The sequence below is a fragment of the Rousettus aegyptiacus genome, unplaced genomic scaffold, assembly GCF_014176215.1.
Source record: "Rousettus aegyptiacus isolate mRouAeg1 unplaced genomic scaffold, mRouAeg1.p scaffold_m13_p_3, whole genome shotgun sequence".
Taxonomy (NCBI): domain Eukaryota; kingdom Metazoa; phylum Chordata; class Mammalia; order Chiroptera; family Pteropodidae; genus Rousettus; species Rousettus aegyptiacus.
The window spans coordinates 2,425,603-2,449,273 of record NW_023416306.1 but is presented as its reverse complement, the minus strand read 5'-3'; the positions used below and the strand labels follow the sequence as shown (position 1 = coordinate 2,449,273).

At 65.2% G+C, this 23,671-nt stretch overlaps 1 protein-coding gene across 2 annotated transcripts in view; it reads right to left on the bottom strand.

Annotated features, from left to right (window-relative positions):
• The window catches only part of COL5A1 (collagen type V alpha 1 chain), a 117,080-nt gene that overhangs the window by 21,477 nt on the left and 71,932 nt on the right, over positions 1 to 23,671 (bottom strand). For both annotated transcript variants that reach the window (XM_016128784.2, XM_016128785.2), the window contains exons 26-42: positions 21,918 to 21,962; positions 21,031 to 21,084; positions 18,335 to 18,379; positions 17,210 to 17,263; positions 15,653 to 15,760; positions 14,914 to 14,967; positions 13,106 to 13,159; positions 10,500 to 10,544; positions 10,307 to 10,360; positions 9,375 to 9,419; positions 8,902 to 8,955; positions 7,853 to 7,906; positions 5,357 to 5,410; positions 4,433 to 4,540; positions 2,569 to 2,658; positions 2,413 to 2,466; positions 1,805 to 1,912 (exon numbers count right to left, since the gene is read on the bottom strand). In XM_016128784.2, the coding sequence (XP_015984270.2) occupies positions 1,805 to 1,912; positions 2,413 to 2,466; positions 2,569 to 2,658; positions 4,433 to 4,540; positions 5,357 to 5,410; positions 7,853 to 7,906; positions 8,902 to 8,955; positions 9,375 to 9,419; positions 10,307 to 10,360; positions 10,500 to 10,544; positions 13,106 to 13,159; positions 14,914 to 14,967; positions 15,653 to 15,760; positions 17,210 to 17,263; positions 18,335 to 18,379; positions 21,031 to 21,084; positions 21,918 to 21,962 (1,080 nt within the window). The remainder of the gene's footprint in view (positions 1 to 1,804; positions 1,913 to 2,412; positions 2,467 to 2,568; positions 2,659 to 4,432; positions 4,541 to 5,356; positions 5,411 to 7,852; positions 7,907 to 8,901; positions 8,956 to 9,374; positions 9,420 to 10,306; positions 10,361 to 10,499; positions 10,545 to 13,105; positions 13,160 to 14,913; positions 14,968 to 15,652; positions 15,761 to 17,209; positions 17,264 to 18,334; positions 18,380 to 21,030; positions 21,085 to 21,917; positions 21,963 to 23,671) is intronic.

The window sequence follows — 23,671 nt, the reverse complement described above, 5'->3', positions numbered from 1 at the left end:
GTGACCGCGCCCTCAACCCCGACAGACTCCGGCCGGGTTCTCTGAGCCCTGGCGTCTACCAGCCATCTCCGCTCATCACCACGTTCCACCCCCACCCATCCTAGGAAGGGCCTTTACACGTGGGAAACTGAGGCACGGTTTGGCACGGTGCAGCCGGGATCCACCCGGCCAAGCGGAGCCCCGAGCCCGCGTGCCGGACCGCCTCAGCCTCGCACCAGGAGGCCGAGCTCCGCCTCCACCAGCCCCCGCCCGCTGCACGCGCATGCACAGTCTGCCCTTCCTGCCTTGCTTGACTATCGGCCATCGTGACATGCAGGGCACCGCCAGACGCCGTCACTGAGCCAGAGCCCCTTCCTTCCGAAGGGCGCACAGCGCGAGGGCGTGCGGGCCGGGGAGGGGACGCGGGAGGGGCGGCTTTGGCGTGGGGTGTCCCGGCAGGCACGCTCCCCCGACCTCTCCCACCTGCACGGCCCGCCCCTGCCCCTCACGCTCCGTCCTCAGCCCCTGCGACGGCCGCCCTGCCCTGGCCAAGCCCGAGGCGGCCGGCCTCTTCCCCACGGCACCGCTCAGGCCAGCATCCCTCGGAGACAGACACCTGACCTTCCCCCGCCCTGTCCCCTCTGGAGCTGGTCTGGCGGTGACAGGCTTGTCATGGCTAGTGCCACTCTCGAGGGATTTCTGCTCAAATCTTTACTCTCTCGAGACAACGAACCCAACCGTTTCCGCCAGATCTGTGCGCTCCACGTGCACCCAGGGCCCGGCAGGCGTCAGGTTCTGACGCAGCTTCAGCGGGACCCGCGTCCTGGGCGCCTCACCACAAGTGGTGACATGCCATCACATTCTCGATGGCGCCAGGGTTCCCAGCGTGGCTTCGGTGGCAGTTCTTGCCCGGGGAGCCACCGAGAGTGAAACATGTAGGAAGACTCGCCTCCCCCGTGGGAATCAGCCAGCTCCCACCCCTACCCAGGTGAGACTGTCCCCCAACATTGCCCCCCCACCCAGAACTCAGCCCGTCCTGACATTCTCAATCCAGATGGGAAGTCTGAGCTGAAATTTGCCCCCGTGGCTGACTGAATTTTGGGCAGGTGGCAGTTTGAAAAAGCCGTGTGGCAGAGCCAAACGTGGTCAGGTGGGGTACGTAGGGGCAGTGAGGGTGTTTGTGAGGCGTTGGGGGATTGAGGGGCCGAGGGGGGCTGGTAGCTGGCCAGGGGTCCAGACAAGAAGGGACTCATTAGTCTCCTTTGTTGAAACCAAGATTCAGACCCCCCCAAACTTGAGGTCCCAAAAAGCCTCCGCACTCGGGCGCCATGCTCAGGAGTCACCAAGAGAGCGCCGGGGTCCAGGATGGCTCTTATCTCCCTAGCACATGTGTCCTCCACACCTGCCCTGGACCAAAGAAAGATGCACCTGTGCCAAATAACCCTCCTCTCTCATTTATCCCCCGCCGTGGGCTTGGGGCAGCAGGGAGGGCCGTGCACACGGCAGGCAGCCGTGACCCGTCTGCACAGGGCATTCAGAGCCTGGACGCAGACCAAGGCCAAGGGCAAGTCTGGATACCCTGAGCCTTAGCCGGGACATTCCCGGGCACCCCTCCAGGTGAGGAGACTCGCTGAGAGATGCTGACCAGCTTTGGGGACCTGTCCTCTTGGACCTCAGGGAAGACGCCTGGAACACACACACTCCCCTGGAGGGTGACCTCCAACTCGGCCCCTTTCCTGTCCCACAAACGCCCAGGGAAACACACACGGGGAGGGACGGCACAGAGATGGGGCCGGGCGGCCCCGGGCGTCGAGGTGGCACTCACAGGAGCTCCTTTCTCGCCAGCTGGCCCTGGAGGTCCCTGGGGCCCAGGTCTCCCTGGAATTCCGATGGGCCCAGCGGCACCGGCTGGGCCTCTCTCCCCTGGAGACCCCTGGATGGGACAAGAACGGGGTTCGCACTGACACGGTTCCCTGAAGCACCTTTTGGCAGACCCCTCACCCCTCACTGCAGAGCCCAGCGGCCCCCGGGCCCGGCCAGCACAGACTGCTGAGCCCGGCTGCTGAGGCGCTGCGTTTCTGGTCCCCTCTCGGCTCCTCTTCCCCTGTAAGGCCAAGTACATCCGCCCCCGCATGCCCCGGCCCAGGCACTGAGCATGTCCTCCCTAAGCGCTTGCTCCTCACGGCCCTCCCACCAAACTGCCCAGTGCTCCACCTTTCCTCAAACGAGGTGACCCTCGTGGCCCTCTGTCCCCCAGATGCCAGCTAAGGGTACGCTGTCCGCCTCCCTCCCAAGTCCTCCTCGCTGCGGCCTCTAGCACCCCCGGGTCAGTGTGCCCTCTCCTGGCCTGCGGGACCACCCTGCCTTGCCCGTGGCATACGTGAGCTAGAGGGGAGAGGGCGTGAATGCTCCTGTGGGACCCCCGTCACTCACCGCGGGGCCCGGCGGGCCGGGGGGGCCCTCGCTGCCTTTCAGTCCGAGTGCTCCCTGTGGAAAACGAGACTGCGGTCAGGGGCACCGCGGGGACGGCCGCAGGGCCGGGCAGTATCTGCCCGCACCACCGCCCCCCTGCCCCGGCCCCTCACTCACCACTGGACCGGGGAGCCCTCGGTCCCCAGGAAAGCCACGCAGTCCCGGAGGGCCATCCTTCCCGGGGAGGCCGGTGGGGCCCGGGTCTCCCTGAAATCAGAGCCATGGGTCAGTCTGGGCGCTGGCCAGAGACAGGGGGCGGGTCTGGGGCGGGTCTGGAGACGGGTCTGCAACGCTCCGGAGTCCTTTGGGGCCACGTGGGCAGCAGCGACCCACGTCTGCCCTCTCAGAGGCCTGGGGCTCCTCGTGAGACTGCCCAGAGAGAGAGGCCACGGCCAAGGCGTCGGGAGCATCGCACCATCTGAGCACACACCCTCCTGGAGGCACGTAAAGCTGTGAGCGCTTCCAGAATCTTCCCTGGGGTCCAACGTGGGAGCATGGGGGTCTCCCGACCAGCATGCCCTTTCCAAACTCGGAGAGCAATCCTTGCAACAGGGACTGCTACCTGTGTCTGTATTCGTACCTGTATCTGCATCTACATCTGTACACATATCTGAACCTGTGCCTGTATCTAGCATCTATACCTACGCTTTTATCTGTATCTGCACTTACATCTGCATCTCTACCTATATCTATGTATCTGTACCTGTATTTATACCTCTACACCGATACCTCCCGTACGCGTATATGCACTTTTCCAAGCACACACGTATTTAAGCACACATACACGTATACGTATACCCACGTGTGCACTTTCCTCAGTATTTCTTTATTGGCTTTACTTCATCGTTTTTTGAGTTTATTCTCTTGTAAAAGGCCAGAGAGCTTATATTTCCTGTGTCCCTTACTGAGAAGTTGAAAAGGGAAAAGTTACCCATGTTTATGCTGACATGCAGCCATGACAACCACCAGCTCGGGGCACCCGGGCTGGGGGGCGGAGCGGGGGGGCTTCCTGAGGAACGGGGGACACAGAGCTGGTGCCGGGAGGTGAGGCAGAAGTGCACCCGTCCTCCTCTCGTTCCTTGTGCTTTGGTCTCCAGTCGGAGTGGAGAATTCTTTAACCCGTTTCTCGTTTAGGGAAAAAAGCGCGGCTCGCTGCCAACATCAACTTAATGTCACATAAACACGCTCTTTGAGGATGACACAAATCTAACTAATTCTCAATGTAAAAATAAAATACAAAAACTGTTTTGGGAGCTATTTCTAAACAGAACTCATCTCTAACCCTAGCGTGACAGAGAGATGCACACAAATCAGACTCAACAACGACTGTTCAAGCACGATGCTCACGTCACGTGTAGGCACGCTACGTTTTCCAGGATTTGACATTTTCAGCGATAGAGAATTACTACGTTCTGTAAATGGAAACACCGCTACTAAAAACAGATTGCTGTAACTAGGATGACGTCATCCGTTTCCAAAGACTATCGGCACGCTAGAGGGACGTGCAGACGGTGACAGAGCGGGGTATTTCGTGGCGACCTTGGGGGCGAGGCTAGGACTGTGACCCGCGCGTTAGCTCGGGGTGGACGCTGCAGCTGCACGCGCTGCCGGCGAGTGTGCACGGGGCACGCGGAGAATGGGCTAAGGGTCTCGTTCTAGACACGTGAAGCGCCAGAGCGTTTGCTCAGTTACGGGGGGCAGGTGTGACAGCTGGGGGACGGGCTGGTGACGAGACAGGGCCCGGGGCAGAAGGCCCAGGACGTTCGACCCCCAGCTCCGGCTCCGTCCGTCCCTGTGGCGGGTCAGCTTGGGCCCCCTCCCCGTCGAGCAGTAGCGGGGCTGTGCCAGGTCAGGGCGAAGGCCGGCATGCAAGGTGCTCGGTTCAGCAACGGCTCAGCCATCGGAAAAGGGGGGCAGAGACGAAGTTCCAAAACAACCCCCAGGAAAAGTCCGGCCCGGTGTGGAGGGCCAAGCGACTCACCTTTGTTCCTTCCTTCCCAGCAAGGCCCGGGAGCCCCTGTTCACCTGGGGGGCCTGGGGGCCCCGGGTGGCCTCGCTCGCCCATCGGACCAGTTTCTCCTGTGGGACCCTGTGGGGAGAATCGGGTCAGCCACAAATTTCGAGGGGCACACAGGGTAACCTGCCTAAATCTGAGGACAGCCCTGGCCACAGGGGTGAAGGGTCACCGCGTGGCCACAACCCTCCGCGGTGCTTGGCAGGTGTCCTTCTGGTAAAACTCCGGGAAGGAGGAGACCAAAGCAAGCAGGTGGCTGTGGGGGGTCAGCTGGCGGCCTGGCCGCCCTGCGGCCTCGTGTTCCCTACTGACGCAGCAGGACACGGCCCGCGTCTCCCGGGGTGTCCCGGGAGGAGGAGGGCACTGAGGCGTATGCCCACGTTCCCCGCAGCCCGTGGCCACGCGGCTCAGCGTCTTATTTGTTCCTACGTTAGGCGCAAACATCCCAGGAAACAGTGACAGCTGCCCTGTACTGTCTCTCTGAGCCGTGAGTCTGGGCTGCGGGCCACGCCTCTCATCCACAGGCTGCGGTTAGCACAGCGGAACCAAGCTGCCGTGGACCCCGAGAGCAAGGACAAGCGGGCACAGCTGGCTCCTGCCCGTGGGTGGAAGCCGAGCCCCACGCCCAGCCCTGGTCTGGCCCCAACTGCCCGGAGGCCTCAGGCAGCCATCGCTGCTCTGCCTGCCTGGCCCAGGGGGACCGCCCTGTGTCCCCGCCCCCACGTTAACACGTCTCCATGTGAACAGGCGTTGGGGACTGCCCTTTCCGGTGGTAACACCTGCACCTTCAGAAGCCCGAGAGGCCGAGAGGCCGACACCCGAGCCAGGCCCCTCCCCCACCTGTGGACAGGTGACGGGCGACCAGTGAAACCCGGGGACGCGGCATCTCACCTGAGGGCCGACCACGCCTGGGGGGCCTGGGGGGCCGGTCTTGCCTTGGAAACCCTGGGGGGAGAGAGTCGCCACACTGAGATGGCCGAAGTGGCCTGCGCCGCCCCGTCCGCACCCGCCCCCGCTCGGAGGACACCGCGGACTTCACTCGGCGGGGCCCGTCCCTCTCGTCCACTTCTGCTCTCGTTCAAGGGAACGCAGCAGGCACGTCGGTGTCACGAGGTGCTCTGCGCTGCTTTCGTGCTGAGAAATACGTTTTAAAGCCGTTAATCTCATAAGGTCACCGAGTGTGTTCGTTTTCTGAGCAGAGCCGGTGCCATTTCTCAGCGGCCAGAAGCGAGACTTGGCGCTGCCCCTGGGCTGTGTCTCGTCAGCGACCCCGCGGGAAAGGTCCTGGTCGTGTGGCTGATGGCCGCTGACGCCCTGGCAGGACGGGCCGCGTGACCGGCAGCCGCCTCTGCTCCCTCGGGTAAGGAGCGAGCGCGGCCTCGCTGCGTCCGATGGACCATGAGCTCGATTCGGCGGGCCCGTCTTGCCTCTGCTCTGCACACTGGCCTGGACGCGACACCCGGCAGCCCCTCCACTCCCAACGGGGAAGCTGACCACGAGGCAGCGCGGCCTGAACTTCCGGGCACATTGCCAGCAACGTGCCGTCCGCAGGCGCCACGTGGCTGTGAGGGACATGCAGGTGTCACTCGGAGTCTGGGGAGGGAAGCGGCTGGCTCGAAGGCCACACCTGGAGGGTGAGCAGATGAGTCAGGTGGCCTCTGAGTCAGGTGGCAGGCTGCGTGCTGAGGACGGCCAGCGTGCAGACCCCTGCCACGTGACACGGAGCCCGTGGAGGACTCGCCCTGCACGCGTGGCTGGGAGGGCCCCCCAGGCCCAGCCAGGCTGTGCGCAGCGGGCTGGAACAGCCACTTTTCTCCATAGTTCTCTCTGTAGGCGGCGCTTACGGGCTCAGAGGCAGGCATGGTGATGAGCCGAGGGGCACCCGCTCGGGGGCGGGGCAGAGGCGCCCGAGCTGCACAGGAGCCCGGGGCGGGGCCGGAAAGCCCCCAAGCGGCCCCTGGTGAGGACCACGCTGTGAGAACGGACGTCGTCCCTTGCTGAGAAAGGGGCTTCGGGCACAGTCAGGAGAAGGAGCAATGGAGCGCATGTCTACTCTCAAAGCAAGAACAGAGTCGGCGCCCAGACGGCGTCTCCGGACGGTGCGTCTGGCGGGGCTCCCCACGGAGGAGACGTGGTCCAGGCGGGTCTGTGGACGCGGGGCTCCCGTGCTGCGGGGGTGGCCGGCATGGCAGAGGCAGCCGGAAAGGACCTTCTTGTTCTCCCGGCAAAGACAAGCGGCTTCATCTTGTGCCAGCTCCTTCCCGAGTAAGTCAAAGGGAGGAAGCGCGTGCCCTGCGGAACCTTCCGTCCTGCCTCTGCGGGACGGCGTTGGAGAAAAGCATGCAGAGCTCCGACGAGGCGTTTCCACTTCTCTCCGTAAACAGAAGGGCGAAGTCGTCTTCACCTGTCAGCCGCCAGGGTCCGCCGGGATCCACCAGAGCCGACGGGGCGCTGTGCAGAGCCGGCTCCCACAGCCCCTCCACGGCACTCGCCCTCACGCCGGAAGGGGCTGCTGGTGCCGAGTCCCCCACAGAGCTGTGCGCCCAGGAAACCGGCTGCAGACACCAGGGGGCCTTTCCGTCCACCGCCACCAGAGTGGTGAACAGGAGGTTGCCAGGCACTGCGAGTCCCCTGCCCTGGAGCCTCAAGGTCATAGATGTGCCCACAGTGACGCTGTTCAACTCCCGAATGGCTCACGAGGCAGGAAATGACCTGATGCTTTTTTTCTGCAGCTAAAAAATGCCAGAGCCCTTTGCCGCCCATGCGACGGGCACCTCTCAGGGCCAGGACGAGGGGAGAGGTCAGCCCTGCTGGCAAAGACAGTGCTGGCAAGCATGCCAAGGCCCATGTCCCGGCCAACCGTCCACCTGTCCTCACGATCATGAAAGTGAAGGAACCCTGTGCTCCCTCACCACCGGCCCTGCGGCCAAGCCCTGGGTGCACACAGCTGGGGTCAGCGCGAGTCGCCCAGCCCTCCTCTTGGGGTTTTACGGCGTGAAGGAACCAGACGACATGGCTGGAAACGGAGAGCCACCAGCTGCTTTTCCAAAAAGCCACAATGCGCGTGGTCTAGCGAGGCCGCACTCGGACCCTTCCAGGGGAGAGAGGCCGGCTGCCTGGGGCGGAAGCCTAACGGCATTTTGTTTGCGTGTGACCTTGGACCAGAGTCGTTAAAACACCTTCGAAGCTGGTGCCTGCCTTCTGCATAGAGACGTCCCAGGTGCTGCTGGCCTGCGCAGGGCTCTCACCAGACAGGCCTTGCCCCAAGTCAGAAGTCGGCCCGGACCCCGGGGCCTTCCTGAGGCCGACCGCCCTCTCCCCGGCTGGCGGGCCCTGACGGCAGTGGCCACGTGCCAGGCCGGCGTCCCCAGCACCCCCCGTACTCACGGTCTCGCCTCTCTGTCCAGGGTGTCCCGGCAGCCCGTCCTTGCCTGGAGGACCCTGAGGAAAGCAGCAGAGCAGAGAAGCTTCACCGAGACGCGCACGCCTCCGGGTTCGATGCCGCACCGGAGAACGGCAGTCACAACAGCGGCAACAGTCACGGCGACAAGTGCCACACGGGGGCCTGGCACCCGCATCGCCTCCTTGAAACCTCGCAACCTCCCGAGGCCACACTGCTCTCACCCTCATCTCGCAGGGGGAGAAAGGGAGGCAGGGAGAGGTCACTGGCCCCGAGGTCTGGCCAGCGGGGGGCGCAGGCGGCACGGGCCTGTCTCATCCAGAAGTTAAACTCCTGCCTAACCGCTGCCCTCGGTCAGGTCCACTGGGCACGTAGCCCCACCGTCAGCCGGTTTCCTCCCGGAGGGGCATCAGAGGGAGCACACTGTGCCTATCGGGAGTTGGTTGGTGTCCCCAGAAAGGTCGGCTGCTGTCCTAGCCCTGAGGACCTCTGAATGTGACCGCACCGGGAACTAAGGCCTTGCTCGTGTTGCCAAATCGGGCTTAGGGCGGGCCCTCGATCCAAGGGCTGGCGCCCTCGTCAAAGGATGGCGATGTGGGGATGGGGAGAGTGAGCAGAGGCCGCGTGCAGCAGGGGCAGAGGCTGGGCAGAGTGTCTGCAGGTCGACTGACAGCGGACGCCAGAAGCCAGGAAGGGCGTGGGACAGACCCCCTCAGAGCCTCCGGGAGGAAGTCGCCGTGCCTGTGGGGGGGCACGTTCCTGTGACAGCCCAAGGACAGTCACACAGAACCCAACGAGAAAACTGCGATGGTCTAAGTGAGAAAGGGGTCGTGCTCCCGAGGTGCCCCCAGTGCGGAGGGTCCATGGGTAGACGCGGCCACAGACTGCCCATCAGCAGCCACAGCCTGGGGCCTCGCTCCCCATGCTGACCCGAACCTGCCTCCCGCCAGGGGGCCGTGTGGGGCCCCTGGGGAAGACGAGCGTCCCTAGGAACCCCTATGGCAGAGGAGCCAAACCAGGAAAACACGTTACTCACAGGGGGGCCCTTTGGTCCAGGAAACCCCGTAGGTCCTTGGGGTCCGTTGGGTCCCTGGGGACAGAGAACGGGCAGTTTGAGGGCGGGGCTGGCAGCTCCCACCGCGTCTCCGGGGCCTCTGAGCACAGCAGAGCCTCTGCCCCCAGGCCCTCCTCTCCACAGATTCAGTGCCGCCCTCGCCACAGCGAAGAGGAGGCCGGGTCAGGGCCGAGGGCCAGGCCCTCAGAGCGGCACGGGGCTGAGGACCTACATTCCTAAGGTCCCAGCCACCTCCAAGTCCCCAAGACCAGGGCCACGTGGACAGGGTGGCCACTGCCCCCAAGCAAAGGCGTGACTCCCAGAGAAGCCATCAGCCCCAGCTCCAGCTCCCGGGAAACCCCCTCCTCCAGCAGGGGGACAGCAGGCCCCCGTCCCCAGCCCGCGCCTGGGGGACAGGCAGCCGGACGTCGAAGCCGCCTTGCCGGGATGCTCACCCGTTCGCCTGGCGGGCCGGCCGGGCCGTCACCTCCGGAGTTGCCCTGGGGGAAGCAAGACGGGCTCACTGTGACGTCGCCAGACCGTCGGAGTCACGCCCCGTGCGTGTGGCCTTCCGCAGCGGGGCGCACGCGGCGCAGACCCACGGCCCCCCGCTTCCACACACACGCCGGACGCCGAGCCGCCGCCCACAGCGCGGCGACGTGACGCGAGGACGGCAGCCTCTGCTCCGACGCGACCCGCGCGGGGACCGGGAGAGGACGGGACGCTGGACCAGGGCCCGCGCGGCACGTGGCCACGGCTGCCGCCCCACCGCTCGCCGTCCCCGGGGACTGTCGGGTCTGGCTCCAGGGCGCGCGCCGTGCGGCCAGAGCTCATCGTGGCAGGAAGCGTGGCAGCCTCCGGGCGGGCCCGCTCTGGCCCCCAGCCCCCCGGAAGGTCCGGCTCCTTGGCGGGAGGGCACTGTGGGGTCGCACCCTGGACAAGACCGGGCGCAGGGGTGGCGCCGGGCAAGGCTGTCTCCACACCGACAGTCGGAAGGGCAGGTGTCAGCGCCCCGCAGTGGCGGGAGTCTGCGGGGACCGGCCCCGGCCCTCGCCCGTGGCGGGAGGGACTTCCTCTAGGTTTTCGCAAAGCCCTCTCTGCAGCTCGCAAAGCCCTTTTCGAGACGAGCACCGAGGCCCCCCGCCGCCCGCATGGGGCACGTGTCTGCGCGGCTGGGCCCGGGCTGCTGATGCGGGGCCCAGCGAGGGGCGGCACCCTCCTGCCGCTGCTGTAGGGTGCCCGGGGCCTGACGCGTCCGAAGGCTGCGGGAGGGGGCGGCCCCTTCTCAGCACCCCGTAAAGCTTCCTGCTGTTGTTAGCGAGAAAGGGCCTGTGGGTCACTCTCCTGGGGCCTGGGCACCACGGCCACCGAGGAGACCCAGACGTACCTTGGGGCCGGGCTTCCCAGTGATGCCCCGAGGGCCTCTCTCACCCCGCGGACCCTGGACAGACGGAGAGAGAGGCAAGGTCGGCCCGGACCCCCGCCCCCGACTCCCAGGGACCGCCACCCCCGCCCCCGGGCGCGCCCCCGTGACGGGCTCCCGTGTGCAGAAGGAGGCCCTGCACCCAAAGGCCGGTTACCGTGGGGCCTCGCTGTCCCCGAGGTCCTGGCTTCCCAGGTGTGCCCTGGAACAGAGGAGGGGGAGGCTGGTCAGTCACCCGAGGTCCGCCCGTCACCGCCTGTCACCGCCCCTCCCGGGTGAGGAGGAGGCCGGGCGACACCAGGAGTCAGGAAGGACGCCTTGCGTCTCTCACGGGAGGTTTTCGGGGGGAGGGCGTTCGTGGCCCCTGACACACAGGGCTTCGGGCTCCCGCACAGGGCTCGCTGTCCGGTTTCCTCCTGTGGTCTGCCGGGTGCCACCGCAGACATCCGGCTTCTGAACCCCAAGCCCAGCATCTCCCCTCGCCCCTACTTCCCTGCCCGCTCACCACGGGGTGGGGGGGACCATTATCACAGGAAAAGAGGAGAAAGTCAACCCTGCCGCACGTAATTTACTTTGGCTGCAGTTGAGAATATTAGCCATTAAATTTTCAACAGGCTCCGTCGACCAGCAAACTTGTGATTTAATATATAAATCCTCTACCCAGGCATCCTCTGCTTCTCTTCTAATAGAATTCAGGCTCCTTGGTTATTGTTCTTGTTTTGCATTTTCCAGGCCACAGAAAACAGATACGTGGCATTTTTCATTTCGGAAGCAGGGACACGGCTGGCGGATGCAGCCGAGTGCTGGGGACGTGGCGGCTGCGACGGGCCCGCGTCACCGCCACCTCTCGACTCGCTTCCCGATGATAACGCCTGAGCTGGCCCTTTGCCGCTCAAGGCCACCTGACAGGTTTCTCCCCACCATCGTTCACTCATTTGCTGCCAGAATCCAAATGGCTTTCTGGAGTCTTCCGTTCCAAAGAGAATTTAATACAATTGCTCATGCTGATGAGGCCATCGTGCTGCTTTCTAACAACATGTTCTGGGTTCACTGCTCTTTGTTCCGCGGCAAAATGCTCTGGCTTCCAACAAACACTTGCAGAGAAAGATCCAGGGGACACCTGCTTTCTCCACAGGGCAGACGCGGGGACCGAGCCCGGCGACCCCTGGCGTGTGCGGCTGACACGTTTTCTCGGTTCCCCCGCCACCGAAACCCAGACTCTCAGCCCCGAGCTCGCACCACCGTGACCTGGTTTCAGTCCTGCAGTGTGAGTGGCTCTCGGTTCCAACCTAAACCAGCTGCCACTTCACCCCTCCCCCTCCCTCAGGCCCATCACTCAAGGGCGCCAGTCACCGTCCCCAGGCGCCCTCTCTAGGGGGCAGGGTCCCCAGTGCCAGGCCCGCTGCAGGACTTGGGAAGCTCGTGCTGCAGAAACGAGTGGGCTGTCTCCCCATGAAGCCCCATCGCTGAGCTCCAAAGGCAAGGACGAGAAGAGGACAGCAGCACCCGGGACATTTGGGGGAGTCACGAGTTCCATGAGGCTCGGAGGATGGCCCAGGTCCAAGGCATCATCGGTCTGTGGACCCGGGAGGAAGGGCCCTCCGCCAGGACAGCCTGGGGCCTGGCCCCTGCAGACAACGGGGGAACTGGCCAGGGCTCCGTGTCGCTCCCCAAACCTGGCGTAAGGCAGCGACGTCGTCGGCAGGGCTGCCCCGCACTCCCGCAGACGGCCTGCATGGCCCCGGCTGCCCCAGGCCCCGAGCATGAGGCTCTGCACGCTTCCGACGGGAAGCGAGGTGACGCTGCATCCAGGTGCCGCGCAGCCCCGCTGAAGGCCTCGCCGCGGGGGGCCGGGGGCCGGCAGAGCGCCCTGCGCACCTGGCGCGGGCCCTCCGGGGCGTCGGGTGCCCGGAGGGCGCCAGCACCTGGACGGAGCCGATACTGTTTTGCCTGCAGCCTTTGTCCAGCAGTTCCCCAAACACGGGCTGCGGGGAGACCGGGCGGGGGCCCGACGAGCACTCGTTCCGACGCTGGACCCCACTGTCCTGGGCGCCGCAGTGGGCAGCCCCGTGGAGCGTCCTGCTGGCCAGCAGTCAGGCTCCACCAGCACCGAGGCCGCAAGACTTCTGCTCTGTCGCCCTCCCGACGGTGCCTGTCCAAACTCGGGTCGCCCCTGGAGTCCCCAGGGCAATGTCCTGACTCACTGGTGCCTCCAGTCAGGCGCAATCAGGGGCTCAGAACCCTGGGCCTGGGCCCTGTCACCACCTGCACTGCCAGGCCCGTCACTGCCCTCCGCCCCATGCCCTCGAAACGCCCTGCACACGACCACGAAGGAGAACAAAGGGCAGGCGCCCCGGCGGGCACTGCGCAGTGATGCTCAGGAACGACACGGGGGCAGGGTGCTGACTTTGGCTCCGTGGACACAGTGAGCTGCACATGGAACCGCCTCCCCTTCCCTGTAAACCGGCCTGGGGGAAACACCGCTGGAGGAAACACCGCCGGCGGAAAAGCCGCCAGAGGAAGACGAGGGCCCGGGCTTCGCCAGGGGCCTGCGGGCCTGGCGTGTCTGGAGTGCCCCGTCTGCTCTGCAGGCTCGCCCCACGACTGCTGCCTCTCCTGAAGGCCGCCAGCTTGTGGTCAGCCATCCTGGAGAGCAGCGTGGGCAGCCCCGAGGGCGAGACGGGGCCGGGACACGCTGGGGAAGACACCCGCTCACCACGGAGCCAGAGAACACGCGCCTGGCGGGCGCCGAGCCGTCCTTACCCTGCCACCCTTCTCTCCATTGGCACCGGGAAATCCAGGGAAGCCGATGGAGCCCTGAAAGAGTGAAGTCGCAGCGTGAGAGCAGGGCCGGGGCACGCCCTGCCGCAGCCGCCACCCGGGGGAAGGGCCCGTCAGCGCTCACAGCCCCGGACACAGAGCGCCATCGCCCACCCCCACCCTGCCCGTACCTCCACCCGCCATCCCCCATCCACCCTCCACCCACCCTCCACCCCCCATCCATCCCCCATCCATCCTCCATCCATCCGCCCTGCACATTCCACCGCCCACCCACCCTCTGCTTCACAAATATTTCCTAAGCATCTCAGGCTCCAAATCTAAAAACCAAAACTGTCTTAACTGTGCCCTCCCTTCTCCCCCTCTCCACACGCTCTCCCACGCAGCCTGTCTTCAAAGGGCTGCTGTTTTGGGAGAAAAGCAAACACATAAACCAAGGTTAAGTGGTGATGCCGTGTGGCTTTCACACTCATGACGTGTTTACTGCACCTGCTGTCACGGCTTGCTGTCCCCCCGGATGTCTCTGAAGGAAGCATGGCAGCTTGTAAAGTCAGAAGCGAATGCAAGGTCACGCACCACATACAGCACCTACCAGCATTCCAGTTCTAGAAACCCGCAGTGCGCGCGCGGACAGCCAGCGAGCCTGAGGACTCTGACTGAGCAGCTATGCAGACACCCACTACGTGGGCTCCCCCCGACACTGGCTGTAGCATTTCACCCGCCCACGGGAGGTGCTCACTGTCTTCGGAGGTCTTTACTCAGAGCGGCTTAAAATCCTGACCCAACACGTGCTCAGACCGTGAAAAGTCTGCCGGATGATTCCCTGAACTTCTCGTAGGGGTCTGAGCTTGGCCAACCCAGCCACACGCCCACCTGCCATACAGCAGGGGACAGTGCCGAGGAAACCTGGCGGGGGGGGGGAGCGCCCAGCTAGAGGCTGCTCACTGCCTGGGAAAGCCCAGCCACAGGCGGCCACAGCCCTAGGGCCTGCAAAAGTGCCCCGCAGCCTCCAAGGTCAGCGCTCGCCCTTCCACTACTAGGCGGCCTGAACTTGGCTGACGGGCCCGCGCCTCTCCCAGACCTCTCTGCCCTCCTTTCCTCCCCCAGGGGGAAAACGTGTCTGTCAGCCCCCTCCATCTGACGCACGGTGGACGCCGGCGTCGTCAGGGGCCACGCCACAGCGGGCTCCGTGCCCCACAGTCAGACCCTAAACAAGTCTGCTCCTCGGCCGACTGTGCCCTGCACGACACCCACGGTGTGGGGCTGGCACCCTGGGGGTGGACGCGAGTTCCCCTTTGTGCTCAACGCTCTCTCGTGCAGGCAGAGCCACGAATGACAGAAGGTAAGATTTGCGAAGGAAATAATGTTTAAAGAATTTCCAAAGCCTCAAGGAGCCGTTCCACTTAAAGCCAGACGGCATGTCACCGAGAAAGGCTCCATCTTTCTTTTCCATCCCGTTGTGAGCAAATAACCTTCAGACCCCCCGGGCAAACTGGATCTGAGAGGGGTCAGTCACGAGTTCTGCGTGTGGACCACCCCGCGGGCAAAGACCCCTAACAGGACCACAGGCCCTGAGACCCTGAGGCGGAACCCGTGTCTCAGGCTGGCTTTGTCCCCTTCTCCGAAAGCCCCGACTAACTGTCCCAGCGTTCTGCCAAGCGGGTGAGGAGGCCACACGCAGGCAGAGCTGAGACGCATGAGTGTGACGTCTCATCGGTCACATCCGAAAGATGGCGAGTGGGTGACGGTGCGTGGGGTGGGGAGCGGCCCGTGGCTGTCCTGTCGTGAATTACCTTTGGCCCTTGTCTTCCTGGGTAGCCTGGTAACCCCGGGACGCCGAGCTTTCCCTGTGGAGAAAAAGGGGGTGCACTGCAGGGCCAGCACGGCATGTCTGGAAGGACCGGTCATCACCTGCGGCTCTGCCCGTCCTCCTGGGATGGTCTCTCTGGTAGCCCAGCCCTGGTTTAAAAGCAAAGGCCCCTCGAGATGGGATTGATGCCACGGCTCAAACGAAACTGGTTGGAGGCAAAGGCTGGACGGAAGAATTCGCTGTCAGGAGACTCTGCCCGGCCCTGTGTGGGGTTCCAGTCTTGGGGCAAGACGGGGCGGGTGTCTGGGCCGCTGATGAGCCCTGTTCCTGTGCCCGAGCTGGGCGGTGACGGGGACAGGACGAAGAGTGGGCAGGAGGCCTCCCGCAGCCAGACATGGCAGGTGTTAGCACAGCTGCTCGTGGAGGGTCCCCCGGAAGTCGGTGCGCATGGAAGCCGGACACGGGCCCCACGCTCTGTGGGTGCCTGGAGGAGGGACACTTCCGGGGGTGGCAAAGGGCTCGGATGGAACGAAGTCGGGACCAGAAGGGTGGATCTGTCAACATGCAGATTTGCTGGGGGCTGGCGGGAGTGTCGGGGAGGAGGGAATGCGAACCACGTGGCCCCCTCCGGGGGCTTCGGCCCGACCGAGTTGCCGGCCAGGATGCCCGAGGCCACTGGGACAGAGGCCTCTCCGCAGAAAGTAGTCCGCCGTGCCGCGTACCTTCTCCCCAGAGGGCCCCAGGGGGCCGGGGTCGCCATTCGGCCCTCCACGACCCTTAGGGCCTTCGGGGCCATCTTCTCCTCTGGGACCAGGCGGGCCGATCTCCCCCTGCACGTGAGAAGGACACAGTGAGGGACGCCCCCGCGCACGGCTCCCGCCGCGGCTCCGGGAGCGGGTGGGCCCCGGACTCGGCCGGCTTGGCCCACGGGCCCCTCGAGCACGTGAAGCCTCCTGCGTCGCTGACGAACCGGAGCCTCCTGCAGCGAATGACCAGGCCCTGCCCAGTGGCCACGCTCCCCTCTGCCTACGGGCGCCGGCTGCCTGCTTCCCGCTCGCCCGCCCTGGACCGAGGGCCTCCTGCCGGAAGTGACCGGCTGGCAGCAGGGGCTCTGCACCGCACTGCCCGCATCGAGCAGGACAGCCCAGCGTCCGGCACAAACCCCTCCAGGCGACAGCAGCCTGGGCCCCTGGGCCCTGGCTGACGGAGGCCCAGCTCCCAGGCCCTCTCCCGCCCGGCCCTGTAAGAGGCTCACAGTGGAACGTCGTTGGAAAACACGCCCTCCCACTATGGACTGCACATCCGTATGTCGTCAGAGAGACAGGATGAAAGGGGCTTTCCCCAGCCGGCCTGCGGGAGGCCTTCCTGCACGTGTGGGGTTCGGGGTCCTGCCACCATGGAGAAAGCCCCAGAATGGCTGGCTTCAGCAGCCACGTAACTGGGACATAATCGTGACGCGAACGCCTCTCCTTTACCGTCGCTCCCTCTGACGAAGGCGCAGATCACCTCTGCGCCTTCGGGGTGGGGCAAAGCGCCACGCGGACGGGGCCCTGGTTCTGGCACGCTGAGGAGGCACCTGCAGGCCGCGCGGTGGGGGGCAATTACAGCGGCCGACAGGTGTCCAGCCAGGTGCGGGCACAGCTGCCGCCACCGCTGCGCGTGCCCAGATGGCGCGGGCACCTGCAGCCCCCTCTGCGCCTTCACACGAGACCACAGCAGCGGCTGCCCGCCGTGTGGCGAACCCCGCCCCCAGCACTGAGGCCTCCTCTGGAGCTGGGTAGATTTCTCGGGTGGCTGCCAGCTCTCCCGAGCCCAGCATCGGGGCACAGAACCCGGGGCCTGCGTGGGGCTCACAAAGCACTGGAGAAACACTAGGAGATGTGTGGGCGCCAGGGTGCCACCCCGCTCGTGACAGCCCACGGCCTCCCTGGTTGGACCCCGTGGCTTCTGTCACCGTCCTCCCCTGGCCCCTCCCCCAAGCTAAGTGAATCACTACAGTCCAGGATAGTGGCCCCCACAGACCTCCTTTGTGGGTTCAGGACACAGCGCAAAGGAGCAGGTGACCCCAAGTAGACACCAGTAATTAGGGGGTTAATACCAGGTAAGGGCCGCCAGGGCCTCTGGGTGCAGAGCTGGCAGTCTGCAGGCCAGGAGTGGCCAGGAGTGGCCAGAGGTGTCACCTTGGTTCTGAGAAGCTGCCCTGTGGCCCCAAACCCCCAACCCCTCCTACAGACCCTCACGGGCCCTGTGCCCCGCCCACCTCTGCCCCAGACACTTACCCGGTCACCCTTGATGCCCATGTCTCCTTTGAACCCTGGAAAGCCATCTTCCCCCTGGACGAGGGGCGAGAGAGAGGGCCTCGGTCTGAATGGGAGACCCATACCCAGAGGCCTGCCCACCCCACACGCAGCACGCGCCCAGCACAGGGTTCCCGGCCGCGGCCCACCGCTGGGCAGGCGGGAAGGAGGGTCAGGGCGCCCCGCGCTGTGTCTCGGAAGTGTGTCCAGCCAGCACTCTGCATTTAGACACGTGTTCTTCGGCCCTGGCCACTCGGCAGCCCCCCGCTGGCTCGGCCCCACTGGGCCATGAGCAGCCGGGAGCCCGACCTCGCGCGCCCATTCCTCGGAGGCTCCGTCCCGCCTGCTGCAGGCCCCTGACGGGGGTGGACAGCTGTGGGGGAAGCTTACGGAGGGAAATGGGCACCGGCTGGGGGGGTAGCCAGGAGTGCGCAGGCCCGGCCTGCAGGCTGGGTCGCCACGGTGGGGGGCCCTTGCATCTCAGTCAGCAGCTTTGCACTTTACGGGGAGCTGCACATGTTTCGAGATGTGCAAATGTCAGTGGGCGGCTGTCCATGCAGGTCCCAGCCTGGGCCTTCCCAGCCGCCAGGCCCCCCCAGCCTGACTGTGATGCTCGGTCCGGCGCGGTGGCAGAGGCAGCCGCCACACCAACACTGCGGGCCAGGTGCTCGGCAGCTCACCCACCTCCACCCCCACCGGGCTGCTTCCTGGGCCCCCGGGGGCAGAGCAGTAACTCCTGGCCGAGAGGAGTCCCCGAGCAGCTCAGGCAGCATGCTCGCAAGCAGCCCTTTGCTGGCTAGCGGCCACGTGCGACCAGTCCATGCGGCCAGCCTGGGCTCCAGGGAGCCATCTCCAACAGGACGAAGGTCCTGGGACCAGTGGGACGGGCACCCAGGGTGGGGGCCTGCAACTGACCCTGTGGACAGGGACAATGCCTGCTCCGTCGGGAACGTGCTGGGCTCTGTTTGGAAAACTGTCCTTCCTGTTGCAAACCGTTTTCCCCCGGGGTGGGACCCGTCCCCTCAGCACTTAGAAGCGACATCAACCTCAGCTTGTGTCACTGGGGAGCGGCCAGGCCAGGCTGCCCCGGCGGGAAGGGACACTCACCTTCTCGCCCTTGGTGCCCTTCAGACCACGGATGCCATCTGCCCCCTGCGCAGACAAAAAGGAGAAAGGGTGAGCGTGCACCAAGCTGAGCCCTCGAAGCGACGGGTCCAGCCCCGCACCTGGCCGCCGCCGCCCACAGACGAGCCGCCGCCCACGTTCCGTCCCCAACGCCACCTCTGCAAGGTACCGGGAGCAGGCGGGGCGTGAGCCTGAGCACGGGCTCTGGAGCCCAGCCCCGCTCCCTGGCCTCAGACCGCAGCCCAGACTTCTGCGAGCCTCGGACTCCTCATTTGGAAAGAGGGGTGATGACAACTCCCACCCCCTTCTGCTGGTGGGGGGATGGGGCGCCTACGAAGCCCTCAGGACGGTGCCCGGCACGGAGCAGACACTCGACAAGCAGCAGCTCTGTGCCATCCGATTAACCTCACTATCGTCATCATTAACATGGCGTGACACCGCGTGACGTCGGTCCCTGATCGATGCCCCCACCACGATCCACGCAGTCAGCGCAGGGCGTGTCCATGGACCGAGGGCAGGCCGCGTCCCGTCTGGCTCGCGGTGCCGGCGCCTGGCCAACCGCGTGGGCCAGTGGGGCACTGCCACTGACTGCCGCTGGCCCGAGGCGTTCCCAAGCCACCTGCCCATGGGACAGGGGACCACAGAGAGAGGCCAGGCCCCCTTGTTCAGCCAGGACGGGGCCACCTCCTGGGACCCTCGGGCTGCCAGCTGCCCTCTGTGGCAAGAACTTTAGCAGTCTGCAGGTCTGAGCCTCCCCCCAGGGCCGGTGAGAGCGGCCGAGGCCGACAGAGGCCAAGAGCTGGGGCCTGGCCGCTGCCTGGACTGGCCTGTGATGCCACAGCACCGTGGGCTCTGTCACCCTTGTGCATGAGATCCTTCAGGACAGAGGAAAGCAGTTACCCTGAAAGCTGTGTCTTGGGGGCTCCGGGGCACCCACGACGGCCCCAGTGGCCAGTGCTCGGGAGAGCGAGAATGAAGGAGCCAGCACGGCAGGGTGGCGGGGGTGCCTGGCCGGGCGGGACAGGGCCCCACCACGGCCTCGAGCTCGTAGTGCAACCCCCGCGGGCTCAGGGAGGGGTGGATCTGATTTTGCAGTCAGCAGGCACCCCCGAGATGGGCAAGGCAGCAGAAGGTGGGGGGCGGGGTGCTTAACGGTCAGTGAAATCAAAGGGCGGGGGGGGGGGGCTTGCTCGGGAAGGCGGCGGGATCCAGGGAGAGAAGCTAGACCTCCCTTATGAAGGGCTATGGGGCTCCAAGGTGACAGCTCGGCCGCCACACCCGCCCTCCGCTGCCGCCTGCCTTAGACACCTGCTCAATACGTTTTCAAACACGCGGAAGGATGAGAATCTACTTCCGCAACGAAAACGGCGTCCAGCCCTGCCTCCCCCTCCGCTCGCTGCCCCGAGTCTGACTGGATTGTGCCTGCTGTGAGTGAATGTTAATCGGACAGACAGGATAAGAACGTTCTTCATAAACAGTGTATAGCAAACGCCGCTCAGCCGGCAGGAGCGGCACCGTGCAACTACCCGCGGAGAGGAGCTGGCAGAGGCTTCCCCTCCGCACCAGGAACTCGCGCCGTGAACACGCGCGGAGCCCACACAGCCCGTGCGCCCGCTCCGCTGTCAGCCTTACAGGACTCACCGGGCGTGCAGGGGGGCCTGCTGCCCCCGCGCGGGGGAGCTCTGCAGTGGCTCTGAAGCTGGGCCTGGCCCAGCTCCTAGTGAATGGGAGTTGGGCAACCTGGGTCCAGCAGGGGCACTTATTGGGAAAAGCGAGCTAGGTGAGTCCTAGCAGCAGCATCAGGTTTAGGGTGACTTGGAGCAAGTTACTGGAGACGGAGGTGTTGGGTCACCACCCCCAAACCGGCAGGGCAGCTGCACACTTCCATGTGCAAACGCTTCCACGCACAGAGCACGCGGCCCCTGCCGCTGGGGCACGGCGCTCGGTGGAGCGTCACACAAACCCCTCAGGCCACAGTGGCTGCGTCCTGTGCATGGCTCCCGGATGCTCTCAGCGGGGAGTCACCGCTGGCTCCAGACACCTGGCGCTGCAGGGCAGGGCCACGTCTGTCCCCGGAGGAGGCAGAACACTTCCCCGCAGTTTCTGGGGCGCCCACCCCTCTGTCTACCCTGAGCCCAGTGTGCCCCGAGAGCAGCTGATCCACGGCCCAGAGCAAGCACAGGGGCTCTGCAGACCAGACGGGCCTGCACGGGACCCCTGCACCCCGGGCGGGTGTCCAGGGGCCGCTGGACAGCAGAGGCCACTGAGCATAAATGGACCCCTCCACTGGTGCATGTCCCCACCCTCCGCCTGCCCAGAGGCGGTCGATGGGACCAGACTTTCTCACTCGAATGAGCCAATGGCCCAGACGAAACGTCCCCAGGAAGGAGTGCCGGGTTCTGCTCCCGGCTGAGGGCACCGTCCTCAGGGGCCTTGCAGAGCAGGCGGAAGCTTAAAAGTGGTGCCGATGAAGGTAGCACGAGGCAAAAGGGAGCCACGTGCGTTGTCGCAGATGCACTGGGGACTGTCCGCTGCTCCGGGCCAGCCCCTCCTGGCTCCAGCTGGTCGCTCTCCCCCCAGCCCCGACCCTGCTCAGGCCGCAGAGGGGTTTCTGAGAGCCGGAGGCCCGCAGTCCCAACCCTGACCCCCAGGAGGACCTGCAGTGGCAAGCAGCTCACCTTGACCCCGCGTGGTCCTGGGTAGCCAATTGGGCCCTGGGGGCCAGGCGGACCCTAAAAGCAGAGAAGAAAGAGCGTTAGCCCCTCCCGGGAGGGCGGCGTGGGTGGGCCTGGTCCGCTCCTGGTCCAGCTGGCACAAGCCCTGGCCTGCTACAAGCAGAGAGGACATCCCAGGTCAGACTCCCGCAGGACACAGCAGGGCCGGCTCCCGCAAGCCTGTACCCAGCCCCGCGGCAAGGCAGGGCCCAGGTGGTGTCCCGTGACAAGTGCGGACACCTGTGACCAGGCTACCTGAAGGTCACACCCCGGGATTCATGAATGGGGCGTGGGGAGTCGGGAGGGGAAAGGGGGCTCTGGCGCTTGGAAGGGCTGAGCTGCCACTGAAGGAATGTGCTGTCGGCTGACGGCTGCCCGCGGCTGCCCCCGGATGCCCGGAGCACGCGAAGCCGAGGGCGCCCAGGAGTCGAAACGGAGGCAGCAGTGGACTTTTGTCACCAACAGTGCGGCAGGCAAGTCCCCAGGGGCTCAGGTCACCTGGAAACTAAAACGGCTCCAACCCCCCAGTGCTGGGCCCCAAACGCACAATGGCCGTGGGTCAGGAGGACCTTGGCCCAGAGCCTGCACGGTCCCCCAGTTTCTGCCTGGCCAAGGTCGGGCTGTCCCTGCAGACCCTGTGCAGAAATCGAGGTGGGGGGGTGTCTAGGGACCCAGACAGAATGGAAGGACCCAGCTTCTCCATGGGGTGTCCCCTCGGCAAGGCCACCCGAGGAAGAGCACGCTGCCCCTGCTCACTCCCTTCTGGGCGGGTGTCCCGGAGCAGAGCGGGGCCACGCGCCCCAGGCTGGCCCCCAGGGGACACTGGAGCAGCAGGGGCGCGCTGTACCCACCTGGCCTCCCTTCTCTCCCGGAGGGCCTTCTTTGCCAGGGTGCCCCTGTCAGGAGAGAGAAGGCCTGCGTTAGCCAGGGGCCAAAACCGGCCACCCGACGCTCACCCGCCAAGCAGCTTACGAAGTGAGAATGGGAGCTGGGGTTCCTCCCGTCTCCTCCCTCCCCACGAAAACAAAATGGGGCGAGCTGGAGATGCCAGGCAGCTGAGCAGGCTCGGTCAGGCCCAGACAGGTGGCCTCATTCATCCTTTAGTCCCTGACCCTCAGCTGCTCCATCTGAAAAGTGGGAATAACGCCAGGCCCGGCCAATGGCCGGAGCTGCCCATGGAGGGGGGCGGGGGGGGGTGTCCTGGCACGACTGTGAGCCAGTGTCACCCAGCCCAACTATGGGCGAGCGGGAACAGTGACGGTAAGGCATTTGCTCCAGGTGCCCCAGCATAATGGATCTGTGGCCGAGCAAGGGGCAGAGCAGGGGGCCCGAGCCCCGGGCAGGTGCCCCGCTTCCCGGGAAGGCGCCCCACTTCCCGGGAAGGCGCCCCGCTTCCCGGGCAGGCGCCCCGCTTCCCGGGCTGGCAGCCGGGTGCTGCCTGCAGGTCACGGTCTCCGCTGCCGGCGATGCGGAGACAGGCGGGGCCGGGCCGGGCGGAGACCCACGTCCCGTCTCTCGACCAGGGGTCCCAGCACCTTCCCAGGTCTTCATGCGGGTGCTTCGACCCCTCCGCCTGCCCAGGCAGTGCACGCAGAGAGGGGCTGGGGGGGCGGGGACTTCACCCCACACCACAGCTGCGGAGCAGAGGCCCAGCAGACATAGCCGGGCGCCTTGGTTACTGCTCCACACCCCTAGCCCCTCTGACCTCCCAACCCAGGCCGCCCACTGGGCTTGAGCCTCTGCGTCCATGACCGACCCAACATCCACGATACAAGCGTAAAGGCAAATGCCGTCTGGAAACACAGTGCCATCCCCAAGCGTTCCAGCGGGAAGCGGTCACATGGTGCGGTATCAATGCCGACAGTGCCTGACTCTGCTCCCAGCTACGCCCAACCCGCTGTGCGCCCTTGGGCGAGCTGCTCGCCTCTCTGGGGCTCCCCTTCCCCCGTGGAAAATGGGGGGCAGGGCTGGGAGCTCTCTCGGCTGGAGCGTTCTGAAGACCTGGGACTGCGTGTCCTGCATGGGGCGGTGCTCCGCAGACCCACACGTCCTTTCTGCGTAAATGGGCCGTGTGGGCTCTTTTAAGGTCTCTCGGTCATGCCTACCAGGCCCCGGGCGAGGGGCATCGTAAAGCCTGGTTCCCCAGCATCTGGAAGGGGACTGGTGGCTCTTCAGGGACCCGGGGCCTTGGAGGTGTCAGTGTGGGGACGGGGGTCCTGGGCGGAACCAGCGAGGTGTGGGCAGCCTGCTCCACTCCCAGGCACTGTCCCCGTCCCGCAGGGCCTGGCCACTGACTTGACACCTGGTGGGAAATGCTCTGTTTACGTTAAATATTGCTGGAGATTAACGGAAAGAAATGAGCGGAAGAACGTACATCCACTGCCCCCAGCAGCGGACCTCGGGGGCTGGGCTCGGGGTGATCTTCATATTGTTGTCTTTTCATTTATTTCCCTAATTTTCCATAACAAGATGTGTTATTTTATAATTAGAAAGTGCATATTGCAAAATATTCATCACTTCGTGTCCAAGCTCCCTGAAGTCTAGGGCACAGAGCCGCCGAGCGGTTCCCGTGGGCACAGACGCGGTCAGTCTGCTGGTTCCGATA